This window comes from Sarcophilus harrisii, chromosome 2 (assembly GCF_902635505.1).
Source record: "Sarcophilus harrisii chromosome 2, mSarHar1.11, whole genome shotgun sequence".
Classification (NCBI taxonomy): domain Eukaryota; kingdom Metazoa; phylum Chordata; class Mammalia; order Dasyuromorphia; family Dasyuridae; genus Sarcophilus; species Sarcophilus harrisii.
The window spans coordinates 21,557,148-21,569,771 of NC_045427.1; the positions used below are offsets into that span (position 1 = coordinate 21,557,148).

The 12,624-nt window shown below is 39.4% G+C and overlaps 1 protein-coding gene across 3 annotated transcripts in view; it reads left to right on the plus strand.

Annotated features, from left to right (window-relative positions):
- Positions 1 to 8,656, plus strand: part of LOC105749124 (zinc-alpha-2-glycoprotein) — a 66,841-nt gene extending 58,185 nt beyond the window's left edge. For all 3 annotated transcript variants that reach the window (XM_031949733.1, XM_031949734.1, XM_012540436.3), the window contains 5 exons: positions 3,491 to 3,751; positions 4,544 to 4,798; positions 5,719 to 5,997; positions 6,713 to 6,829; positions 7,276 to 8,656. In XM_031949733.1, coding sequence (XP_031805593.1) covers positions 3,491 to 3,751; positions 4,544 to 4,798; positions 5,719 to 5,997; positions 6,713 to 6,829; positions 7,276 to 7,337 — 974 coding nt within the window. In that variant the 3' untranslated portion in view covers positions 7,338 to 8,656. The remainder of the gene's footprint in view (positions 1 to 3,490; positions 3,752 to 4,543; positions 4,799 to 5,718; positions 5,998 to 6,712; positions 6,830 to 7,275) is intronic.
- The last annotated feature ends 3,968 nt before the right edge of the window (positions 8,657 to 12,624 follow it).

Sequence of the window (12,624 nt, forward strand, 5' to 3'; positions counted from 1 at the left end):
GCACTGCAAGTTTCAGAAAGTGTTTTCTCCATAACCTTCTGGCATGAAAAGTAGTATAGAGTGTTATCCCCATTTTACAGATGAGGAGATTGAGAGTGATTAGAATGTGACTTTCTAAGGACATTATTCCTTTTGTTCCCTCACAATTAAGTGAGTTACATGAACTTTTGGCTTCCCAGTGCATAGAAAAGTTATGTTTATACTACACATCATGCTAGTGGATTATGTCTAAAAATTATAAGCACCTTAATTAAAAACTCTTTATTGCTAAAAACATTGCTAGCCATCACCTGAGTTTTCAGTGAGTCATAATGTTTTTGCTGGTGGAAGGTCTTGCCTTGATGCTTATAGCTGTTGCCCAATCACCATGGTGGTCACTGAAGGCTGGGGTGGCTGCAACGATTTTTTTTTTTGCTGAGGATTGGGATTAAGTGACTTGACCAGGGTCAAACAGCTAGGAAACAGCTACTTAAGTGTCTGAGGTCAAATTTGAATTCAGGTCCTCCTGATGTCAGGGCCGGTGCTCTATCCACTGCATCCCCTCGCTGCCTCTGGACAATTTCTTAAAATAAGACAACATGGAGTTTGTTACATGCTGATTAACTCTTCCTTTCATGAAATATTTCTCCGTAGCATCGGATGTTTTTTGACAGCATTTTACCCACGTACACCTTCTTTCAAAACTGGGGTCAGTCTTTTCAAACTCTGCTGTTGCTTTATTGACATCAACCAATGTAAATATTTGTGAATATTGCTGTGTCTCAGGAAACAGGGAGGATCAAAGAAAGGGAGAGAGATGAGGGAAGTGGCCAGATGGTGGAGTAGTCAGAACATACATAAAATTTCTCATTTAAGTCTATTGTTTTAGATGGGTGCCCTTCAAAACAAGTACCATGGTAACATCAAAGATTACTGATCGCGGATCACCACAAGAAATATGATAATAACGTTGTGAAAATTACCAAAATATGACTCAGAGCTATCAGGCGAGCACACAGTCTTGCTTGGGACAGGGTTGACACAACTCTCAATTTGTAAAACATTCACAATCTTCCTTGAAACGGAATCCCACTTTCCTCATATTGAAAGTGGGGAGAGTGATACTTGTACCACCGACTTCTCAAGGTAGTGATGAAGAAAGTGTTTTGTAAAACTGAAAAGAGTCTAGAAATGATATTGTGCATAGAGTATAAGCTTCTGGAGGGCAGGGAATGGAGCACTTTTGTATTTTTGAAGCCCCAGTGATCCTGGCAGAAGTTTTGCCCCATCCACCTTAGTGCCTTCTCTCTTGATTAACTCCAATTTACCTTGTATGTATCTTGTTTGCAAGTAGTTTACATGTTGTCTTCTGTTAGAATCCTAGTGATAACTCACTGGAATTGGTAGAAACAATGCTTGAGTTTGCACCTTTGAGAATTCACACATTGGAGTTCACAAGCACGGGAGAAACACAAAACTTTGTAACTTTGTGAATTCACACTTCCCATAATCCCACTCTCAGAGGAGGAGTTTGGGTTCACACCTTTAAGAGATCACATATAAGAAGCTCTTAGAGCTTCAGTCAGTTAGTTAGTCAGTGGAGGAGATTGAGTTGGAGTTGAGCTAGAGGCAGAAGCTGGAAGAGCCAAAGGACAAGCTGCAAGACCTCTTGGAACCAAGCAGAGGGATAGGCCTCTAAGAAAGCTAACTGGGCCCAAGGAAAGAGACAAGACTTGGAAGGAGAAAATAAATGTTTGGATTTTCTCAGCTGGCTGCATTTTGAGGTGATTATTACTCAGAACTGAAAGTAAGGCAGCCTCCAGAAAACCTCCCCAAGAAACCTGCTCCCACAGAGAACCATCATATATTATACAAAAGAAGAAAACACCACAGTCTTCCTCATTAGATTGTGTATTTTTTGAAAATAGGGGTTGTCTTTTATCTCTCTTCATATCCCAAGTGCTTAAGGCACAGCGCCTGGCATGAGCTGTGTGATCCTGGGCAAGTCACATAACTCTCCAGGGATCTGGAAGACAAAGGGTTCAGAGAAAGTGTCAAATTGCATTGGTCTCTAACAGTAAGTTTCCTCGTTGGGAGTCCACATGAGTGAAGTCATAGGTTCAATTCCCAGCCTTATTCTTCTTTTTGTTAGCTCTCTTTTTCTTTTGCCATTATTTCTCCATGGATGTATTGTATTTCTCAATGTGAATACAGGCTCCTGGGCACTGCCTGGGCAGTTTTGCTGACTGACATTTTTTTCTGTGTTTTCTTAGCATCCAACATAGTATCTGGCACATAGATTTTTTTTTTTAAATGCACATCTGAAGTCAGGAGGACCTGAGTTCAAATCTGGTCTCAGACACTTAACAAAAATTAAAAGCTCTATATACATGTCAGCTGTTATTATAGCATGCTACTTCTAGTCTTGGCTTTTCTCCACCTCCCATAATATTTTATTTTTCCAAATACACATAAAGATAGTTCTCAACATTCATTTTTGTAAAACTTTGTGTTCTAAGTTTTTCTCCCTATTTTCCCTACTCCTTCCCTCCCCAAGAGAGAAAGCAATATGTTACAGGTTAAATATGTGCAGTCCTTTAAAACTTATTTTGATATTTGTCATGTTGTACAAGAAAAATAACCAAAAGGAAAAAAAAATGAGAAAGAAAAAAAAACAACCAACAAACAAAAGGTGAAAATACCGTGTTTCGATTCACATTCAGTCTCCATAGTTATGTCTCTGGATGTGGATGACATTTTCCATTCCAAATCTATGGGAGTTGCTTTGTATCACTGCATTGCTGAGAAGAGCCAAGGTCACCAACAGTTGGTCATCACATAATCTTGTTTTTGCTATATACAGTGTTCTCTTGCTTCTGCTCATTTCACTCAGCATCAGTTCATACACATCTTTTCAGGGTTTTCTGAAATCAGCTTTTTCATCATTTCTTCTAGAACAATAATATTCCATTACCTTCATATATTCATATAACTTATTCAGCCATTTCTTAATTGATGGACATTCACTCAATTTCCAGTTCTTTGCCATTAAAAAAAGAGCTGCTATAAAGATTTTTTTGCATATATGGTTCCTTCTATCCCCTTTTAAAAATAAATATCTCTTTGGGATACAGGATCAAGAGTGAGACTGCTGGAGCAAAGGGTACGCACAGTTTTATATCCCTTTGGCCATAGTTTCAAATTACTCTCCAGAATTAGTCTTGGTTTTCTTTTTTTCTTTTTTTTTTTCTTTTGGCTGAGGCAATTGGGGTTAAATGGCTTGCCCAGGGTCACACAGTCAGGAAGTGTTAAGTGTTTGACACCAGGTCCTCCTGATTTCAGGGCCGGTGCTCTACCCACTGCACCACCTAGCTGCCCCTAATCTTGGTTTTTTAAAAATCTCTTTAACATTCTGGCAAATAGTAGACAGTTAACAAATGTTTGTTGAATTAAAATGAAGTTTTGCATTCACCTTGACTAATACCCTTCTCCTCTAACCTTTCCCCTTCAGAGCTTCACAGCCTGGAGTTCCAGATAATCGTGGTGTTGTCTCCTCGGATCCCACCAGACATCTTCTTCAATGGCTTTTTGGATGATCATCTGATCATTTCCTACAATAGCCCTAGTAAAGATCTGATCTTTAAGCTGGATAGAGTCAACACACCCATGCAGAACTTTATGATCCAGCATTACCGAACAGAACTGTTAAAATTAGAGACTGAGATTGATAAAATCCTCCAGGACAAGACACAGTATTACAACTGGACTGAGGGTGAGTTAGCTCTGCTGGCTCTTCTGTCCTCAGTGGCTCCTGCTCTTGACTCTTTCTCTCTTCCCAGATTCATTTCCTGGAGATCAGGCCACGGAATCGAGTGCCTGGTTTATTGGGTCACTGCTGTTCACTCTTGCCCCCTGAAACAGAATAAACAAAACTGGTTCCCCCCTCCTTTTACCCCTAATTTTGTTGATTGTTTGATTGAGTGAAGTTTAAACTCCCTCACCTCAACATTTGGAGTCCTCACTATCTGGTGGCAACTTATCTTTTCAACCTTTTACTCCTTCAACTCTATTCTCCAGTTTGATGGGATTAGGTTTTGTCCCCCTGCACATAGTCTGATTTCCTATCTCTGTGCCTTTGCTGAAATATCCTATTTCCCCTCCTTTTCTTGTTGAATTCCTACTCACCCTTTAAAGGTGTTACCAGGCCTAGGAAGTATTTCTGAGCCCATCACCTGATAGCACTCTCCCTTCTTTGATCTCACGTAAAGCATTCTCTGTCTCTCTCTCTCTCTCTCTCTCTCTCTCTCTCTCTCTCTCTCTCTCTCTCTCATAGTTAGATTTGATTGTTTTTATAATAGTTATCTGTCTTGGGATACTATCTTCCTCTTGGGACAGTGGACTCCAAGAGGACATTTATCTTAGTTCTGTATTTTCCCCTAGCACCTAGAATAAGGTTCTGTACCCAGCAACCACTTAAAAAAAACACATGTTGAATGAATGGTTAAAAGTGATGAATACGTTCCAGGCCCATCTCTTCCCTCTTCCCTCCCCCTGTCCCCAACAGAGACCCACACAGGGCAGGCCTTTATGAACTGTGAGATCGACAGAGGCATCCTGGTGAATAGTCACATGGGTGTTGCCTTTGATGGTGAAGATGTCTGCCACCTGGATATGAAGGAAGAACGATGGATTGTCATGAAGCTAGAGGATGAGTTCTTCTGTCCCTACCAGAAGGACCACTTCTGGGCCAACACAATTCGAGGGGATTGTACCTTTTTACTAAAGCTTCTCTTGCAAATTGTGCACTTGAAGGAAAAGAGTAAGTCCTTGATACCTTCTAACTTCTCTCCTTGGAGTAGTCATAACTCCAAAGTGAGGGTCAGTAGTCCAGGGTCTTGCAGATGCCAGTTAGCTGCGTGACCTAAAGTCCCTGAGCCCTAAAACCCACTTTTAAAAAATGGGAACAATTATTTTAGTATTGTATGGAGAAGTGCTGAGCAAGGTGACATATCCAGGAAGACCTGAGTGTGAATACTGCCTCAGCTGAATTTTTAAGAGTCTTTAAGACTCTTGAAGAATCATCTATGGAGATCATGATAGCACTTTGAGGGTTATTGTGAGGATCAAATGACATAATAGCTATAAAACACTTTTCAAATCACAAAAAGCTAAATATGTTATTAATAATTAATATCATCCCTGTTCTACAAATCTCCTTGGGATGACATGGGGACTGAAGGACTTATTGGAATCATACGAATATGAGTAGCACATCTGAAAACAGGAGCATGCTTTGTGAAATATCAGAAGGCTAGCTATGGAGCCTAGGAGGAACTCAGAGAAGACCTGGTCTACTTTAGGAAAAATCTGATTTGAATTTGAAGGGAGAGAGAGGGAAAAATAGATTCTATACAGAAATGGCCTAAGTTGGAGATTCTTTTTATGCCAGTGGTAGAAAAGATGTACAATAATCATAATGGAGATGTTTGAAATGCCCATGAAATCTGAACAAAATGACACATGATCTTGCACATGACTCTATAACCTCCTTGTTAACTCCTTATTTATCTCTTTCTGTGGGATGGATGGTAGGGGGGAAACTTCTGTAACACGGGCCATGAGGTGTTCTTATATTCTGAGCTATTTTGCCTGTGGCAGTGAGGCTGAGGTCTGAGGATGGTGAGGAAGAAAGAGAGAGACAGAGAATGTATCAGACCTTTCTTTCATTTCTGTTTGTAGCACCCCCCGAAGTGACTGTATCCCGCTATCACTCTCAAAATGGCAGCCTCATCTTCTCCTGCCTGGCCACGGGTTTCTACCCTCGCTCCATCCTTCTGCATTGGGAGAAGGATGGCAAACTGGGCATATGGGGGGAGGAGAGCTCCAGTGGCACTCTGCCCAATGCCGACTCCACCTACTACCTCCATGTTACTTTGAAATTGCCCCCAGAGGACCCAGGAAAAGGGTATGCCTGCCTGATTGAGCACAGTGAGCTGGAGAAACCAACTGTATACCCCGGTGAGTTTTCTTGGTGATGGGCAAAGTAACACCCAGAATTCCTTGAATGACTCGCAGACTCTTCTATTCCTTTTTAATACCAGAAGGACTAAATACATCAATTGATTCAAAATTTTATTATAATTTTCCTTTGAAATAAAATTTTTCATCCTACAACTAGGTTCTAATTAGTATAAATAGTAAGTCTCCTGAAATGGTTGCATTATTTGAATGGGTACAGCACATTTCCATTAATTTGGAATCAATGATCATATTTTACCAGTTATAACTTCCAGTAGTTTGAATTTGAATACATACTTCAGATGATTCATTACTGATTCACCAATCACGAACTAGCTGAATACCTATTTTCTCTGCCTTATGGATATTAAAGAATAGATTTATGGATTAATATGGACAATTATGGATATTAAAAAATGCATTGTCAATTGATGAAGTTTGATCCTTCAAGTTATTCTTAAATTCTGGTCCTTCTACTACTACATCTTGGCATGATATCCACCAAAAGCAATCTAAGACCACATCCAGGCCATGGGACTGCTGTAGAGGGACCAAGGATGTAGTTTTCCTCCTCCTCCCAACTTTTCTGAGATGGATTATGGGAACACAAGTTGGACCATAAGCTGTCAATGGATATGACCCACTATTGTACCACCTCTAAATTCCATAGAAAATCCCCTTCTTTATCCTTCTTTCTTCTCCTCCCACCCTATAGTCCCTGGAGAGACAACAAAAAGAAGCTCATGGGCTGTGATCCTGAGTTCCACAGCAGCTGCTATCTTTGTGCTGAGCTTGTTGGCAGCTTTCATCATCTGGAAAAAGAAGAAGACAGGTATATGGGGTGGCCAGGGAAGAGGGAGGGTAGACGGTGAACAGAAAGGAGAGGTTATTGGTCTTGGCAGGAACCAAAAGGAGGGAGAGGATTTTTGGAGAGGGAAATTGTCTTGATCTATTTGATATGTGTGAAGAGATCTTAGATTAAAAGACATTACAGAAAAACATCATTGGTGAAGGCAGGGGGCTGGATGAGATGATCCTCTCAGTGTTTTCTACAAGTCGATTGTCTTTCATTCTTTTCTTCTTTTTGACTTAAAAGTTGTCTGAACCATGGGAACTATGGGAAATGTCTAAAGGGAATAAATGGCAGAGTGTGTGCCTGTGTTTCTGTGAAATTCTCAAACCTGCTTTCATACCCTTCCAACTTCTTCTTGCAGATATTAGGAAACTGGTGGGGGGAGAAGGTTTGACCTAAACTAAAGATCTTTTTTCCCCCCACAGGGATGACCCCGCTAAGTCAGCTGGAGTGTTCTTTCCCACCTCTTTTTTCACCTGCTCTATAGCAGAAGACTGAGGGAAACTCTCACCATATATTCTGAGCCAAGCGCGGTTACGACTGGATGCTTCCCCATGTATTAATGATAGCAATGACAGCCCATGTTTCTCTGATACTTTACAGTTTATAAAACAGTTCTTCAGTAGACGGCAGACTGTCTCAAGAAGCATTCTCTCCCCTTTACAGATGAAGAAAATGAGACCTAGAAGTGGCTTGCTAACGGCAAGAAGTTAGCAAATTTTGGAATTAGAGCTTGAAGCCAGGGATTTTAATCCTAGATCTGGTGATTTTTCCTCATCCTATCAAGTCCTGACTTTCCCCTTTAGTGGGATAGTGGAGAAGAATTTAGGGAAGAGAGGAAGATTACATCCCTCACTCTGACCTTCATCCTCACCATCACCATCATCCTCACTAACCTAAAGTGGAACTGTGTCTGTGAAGGAAGTCCATTTCCTTGAGAGACACTGATATAAAGCATCTCCTGTAGAAATTAGGTAAATATTCCACTTGCAGCTCAGCTTCCCTGGGCAATGAGAATCTTTCATTTTAGTCTAGAGGTGGCAGAAGGACCTGGAGAAGGGTCTCAAATGTAATAGAGAATATGAAGTCGCAGTTTATTATGGAATGTAATCATTGGATCATTATGAATGTCTTCCTTCCAGAACAAGGAGAATGAGACATAGTTGTAGTAAATATTAGCTATTTTTCAAGCCAACAGGAAGATGAAGAAAAAGAAGCTGGCAAGTGCACTTAGGATCTGGATTATAGTAATTTTGTGCTATTATCATATAATGCTAATATATGATAGCTAAATCTCCATAAGTCTCCACATTAAATTAGGAACCTTTTGCTTGATGGTCAGGCTTTTTGGCACACAAGGCGGATTGTTTGGGATGGGGTAAATGCAAAGAGATGGTTGTTCAACAAAGTTGTGAATGTCTGATGAAGAGTCTGCAAATATTTTCTTGACATAGTACCACTTCCCACTCCATTCCATGCTCTTTTAAGCTAAGTGATTTTCTTAAAGCACACATCTGACCATGTCATCACTCTTCCGTCTCCAATAAACCTCAATAGCTCCCTATCATTTCCAGGATCAAATATAAAACCCTCTGAAGCTCAAAGCCCTATAGAATCTACTCCTCCGTGCCATCTCCCTCACCCTGACTCCTTTCCAGTCTTCTTCACCTTCCTTCCTTCCACATATCTTAGATTCAATGACACTGGCTTCCTGGGTGTTCCTTCAATAAGACACTTCATCTTTTGGCTCCAGCTATTTTTTTTATGTCTCCAAGATTTAAAAAAAATTAAAGCTTTTTATTTTCAAAATATACATGGATAATTGTCAAATTCACTCTTACAAAACCTTGAAATTTTACAAATTAGAATGTTACAAAACCTTCTAATTTTTTCCTCCCTTCCCCCTACCCCCTTCTCTAGACAGCAAGTGATTCAATATATGTTAAATATATGCAATTCTTTTATATGTATTTACACAAATGTCATTCTGCACAAGAAAAATCAGATCAAAAAGGAAAAAATGAGAAAGAAAACAAAATGCAAGCAAACAACAACAAAAAAGTGAAGACATTATGTTGTGATCCACACTCGGTTCCCACAGTCCTCTCTCTGGGTGGAGATGGCTTTCTTCATCACAAGACCATTGGAACTGGCCTGGATCATTTTATTGTTGATGAGAGCACGTCCATCAGAATTGATCATTGAATAATCTTACTGTTGTCATGTATAATGATCTCCTGGTTCTGCTCATTTCATTCACTCAGCATCAGTCCATTGAGGTCTCTCCAGGCCTTTCTGAAATCATCCTATTGGTCATTTCTTACAGAACAATAATAGTCCATAATATTCATATGCCACAATTTATTCAGCCCTTTCCCAATTGAGGGGCATTCACTCAGTTTCCAGTTTCTCGCCACTGTAAAAAGGGCTGCCACAAACATTTTGGCACATGTGGGTCCCTTCCCCTCTTTTATGATCTCTTTAAGGATACAAGTCAGTAGTAATACTGCGGCTCCAGTCATTTTCTCTGACAGTTTCCCTTTCCTGGAAATCTCTCTGTGCCTTCTGCTTTTCCTGTTTTCTTTCAAATCCCAGCTAAAATCCCGTCTTCTATAGGAAGGCTGTTCTGACCCCTTTAATTCTAGTGCTTTCCTGTTGCCTTCCTTCTGTTAATTATTTCCTATTTATATAAATTTGTTTGCCTTTGTTTCTCCCATTAATCAGATTTTGAGTTCTTTTGCTTCTTTCTGTGTCCTTAGTGCTATGCACAGTACTTGGCACATAGTAGGCCCTCCATGTTTATTGACTCACTGAAACACATTTTTAAAAGAGAAAAAAGGAAAAGGAAAAAAAATCAGCCAAAACAATTAATGCACCTAAAAATTCTGAAATATAGGCAGTATTCTCTGCATGTGGACTTCTCACTTTTGCTGTGAAGTAGGATGAGGCTGTCTTTTCATTTCTCTTCTTTGGGGCCATGAACTTAGAATACTGGGGACAGACTTGGATTCAAACCTGGTCTCAGACACTTATTGTTACTTTAATTTCTCTCAGCTTTAGCTTTCTTATCTATAAAACAACAACAATAATAATAACAGAATCTACCTTTTTAAAATGGCTATAAGGAAAAAATGAGATGATTTTTATAAAGCATTTTGCAAATAGATAGTGCTATTTATTATTTTTAAGTATTTCTTATGCTCTTGGCACTGGATTATAGGTACAAAGAATAAAATTATCCCTATCTGCAAGGATCACATTTTAATAGGCAAGCCAAGTGCATTAAACAAATACACACAAATAGAATACACACACACACACACACACACACACACACACATACACACACCACGATGTAAATAACTATGTGCAGATTCATGGAAAAGAAAAAAGATCCCTGTGCTTTAGGAGCTCACGTTTGAAGAGGGAGAGACAATATATATTGGAGGGTTCACCTGTAGGATGGATGGAAGAGCCTGGGGGTGTCTGATGAATCAACAGCACTCTCCTCATAATGGAACAAGAGATGGTTTTGGTGAAATGAGAAAACCTTTCTTTCCCTTCAGGGAAAGTGCTTTTAGTGGACCCCAAGGGAATAGGTTGAACTTTCAAAACTTAGTGCTTTAAATCAAATCCAAAAAACTTGGGAGGAGAGTGGACCCAGGAGAGCCAACAATGGCAGTTACATGGGCTTCTGGGTTGTGTCAGCTGGATAAAGATAAGAAGATTCTGTCAGAGTGCACAATCCTCCCCTCATTACTCCTTAAGCATAGCAATTTTTTTTTTTGTCTAGCTGGCAAGATATGAGCTTCCCATTGAATCAGAGTAAGAATCTCGGAGCTGATTTGATTACTTCAAGTTCAAGTAATTATTTTGAATATTTATCAAGAGACTTATAGTGGGATTTCTGATATACTAATAATTAAATGAATCAATTAGCAGCATGAGTGTGAGCATATTAACAACTTTCAGTTGTCATAAGGTTCCTAGAGTTGGAGTTTTCTATTTATTCAGATAAGAGCTGAGTAGGTCAAGTCTGGAGTAAGATTTAAAAAACAATGGGTCTCCCTAGTAACTAACTGGATTATGGTAGTTTCCCAAGCTCTCTTAGTCCCTCTTACTGCTCTCAGATGGACATAGACCAATAAGTTGCCTTTCAAGCAGACCTAATTTTCTTATTTATTTATTTATTTAATAGCCTTTTATTTACAGGTTATATGCATGGGTAACTTTACAGCATTAACAATCGCCAAACCTCTTGTTCCAATTTTTCACCTCTTACCTCCCCCCCTCCCCCAGATGGCAGGATGACCAGTAGATGTTAAGTCCATTAAAATATAAATTAGATACACAATAAGTATACATGACCAAAACGTTATTTTGCTGTACAAAAAGAATCAGACTCTGAAATATTGTACAATTAGCTTGTGAAGAAGCAGACCCAATTTTCAAGGACTATACAATTTAAATATAACTCCCCAGGCACTGACCTGAATGGGTACATTCTAAGGGAAATCTACCTGGTTATACAACCATACCAAAAGACCAGAATGCCAATGCTATGCGCAAAGAGATTTCTTGTTCAAATGGTCCATTGGGCATTCTCATTATGGATCACTCATGAGGTTTATTCAAATCTACCCTTGTCCATTGGCCAGACCAAATGCAGTGACCAAGCTGTGTCTGCTGATGATCATTATTGGCTTATAGGAGTGGGAATAGTTAAATGAATCACAGATCTGGATCTGGAAGGAAACTCAGAGGTCATCTGGTGCAACCTTCTCATTTTACAGATGAAGAAACTAAAGCCAGGCAAGTTTAGGGGATTTGACTATGATCTTCCAGGTACTATGCTTCAGAGATGGGATTTGAATTTAGGTCCTGATTCTAGAACCAGTAATTCTTTCTTCCAGAGCACACTGATCTGATGAGAGTTGATTTCATCAATGTAATTTCTGTTCCTCTTTATCCCATAACATTGTGTGTATTTTTTCCAACCTATCTTGAATGCATTTTACCTGGAATTCTTGTGTGTATGTGTGTGGGGGGCTATGGCCTTCATAAAGTACATGTTATTGTGCTTACTCTAATACTTCAGCAGGTGGCTTGGTGGTTCAGTACATAAAACACTGGGTCTCTAGTCAGGAAGAGTCATCTTCCTCAACTCAAATCTGGCCTCAGATATTGACTTGTGACTTTGGACAAGTCACTTATCCTGTTTGTTTCAGTTTCCATATCTGTCGAATGAGCTTAAAAAGGAAATGAAAAATCACTCCTGTATCTTTGCCAAGAAAATTCCAAATGAGCTCATGAAGAATTGGATGACTGAGAAATGACTGAATAACAAATAACAATACTTCAAAATCCATGATTTCATAGGTGTGATTGCTCTCTCTACTGGTGCAGGTCACATTCCCAAACGTCTTATTAGGTTGCTAAAACAAAACAAAACAGTCTCCAAACTTAGGAAACTGGGTTCTCAGATACAGATGTAGGCCATCATTAGGCTCACTTAAAAATCTTTCCACTTTGATAGAAACTGTCAGAATTTCCTATCATTAGCATATTTTAATCTACATGCCATGATAAGAAAGTAAGGCTTTTATTGACTACTTACTTACTATGTAGCTTCTGTTTTAGAAAGCTATTTACTTTAGACAGAGAAAGAGAGAGAGAGAGAGAGAGAGAGAGAGAGAGAGAGAGAGAGAGACAGAGAGAGAAAGAGAGAGAGAGAGCGTGCCTTTTATCCATTTGTAACTTTCCACAAAAATTTT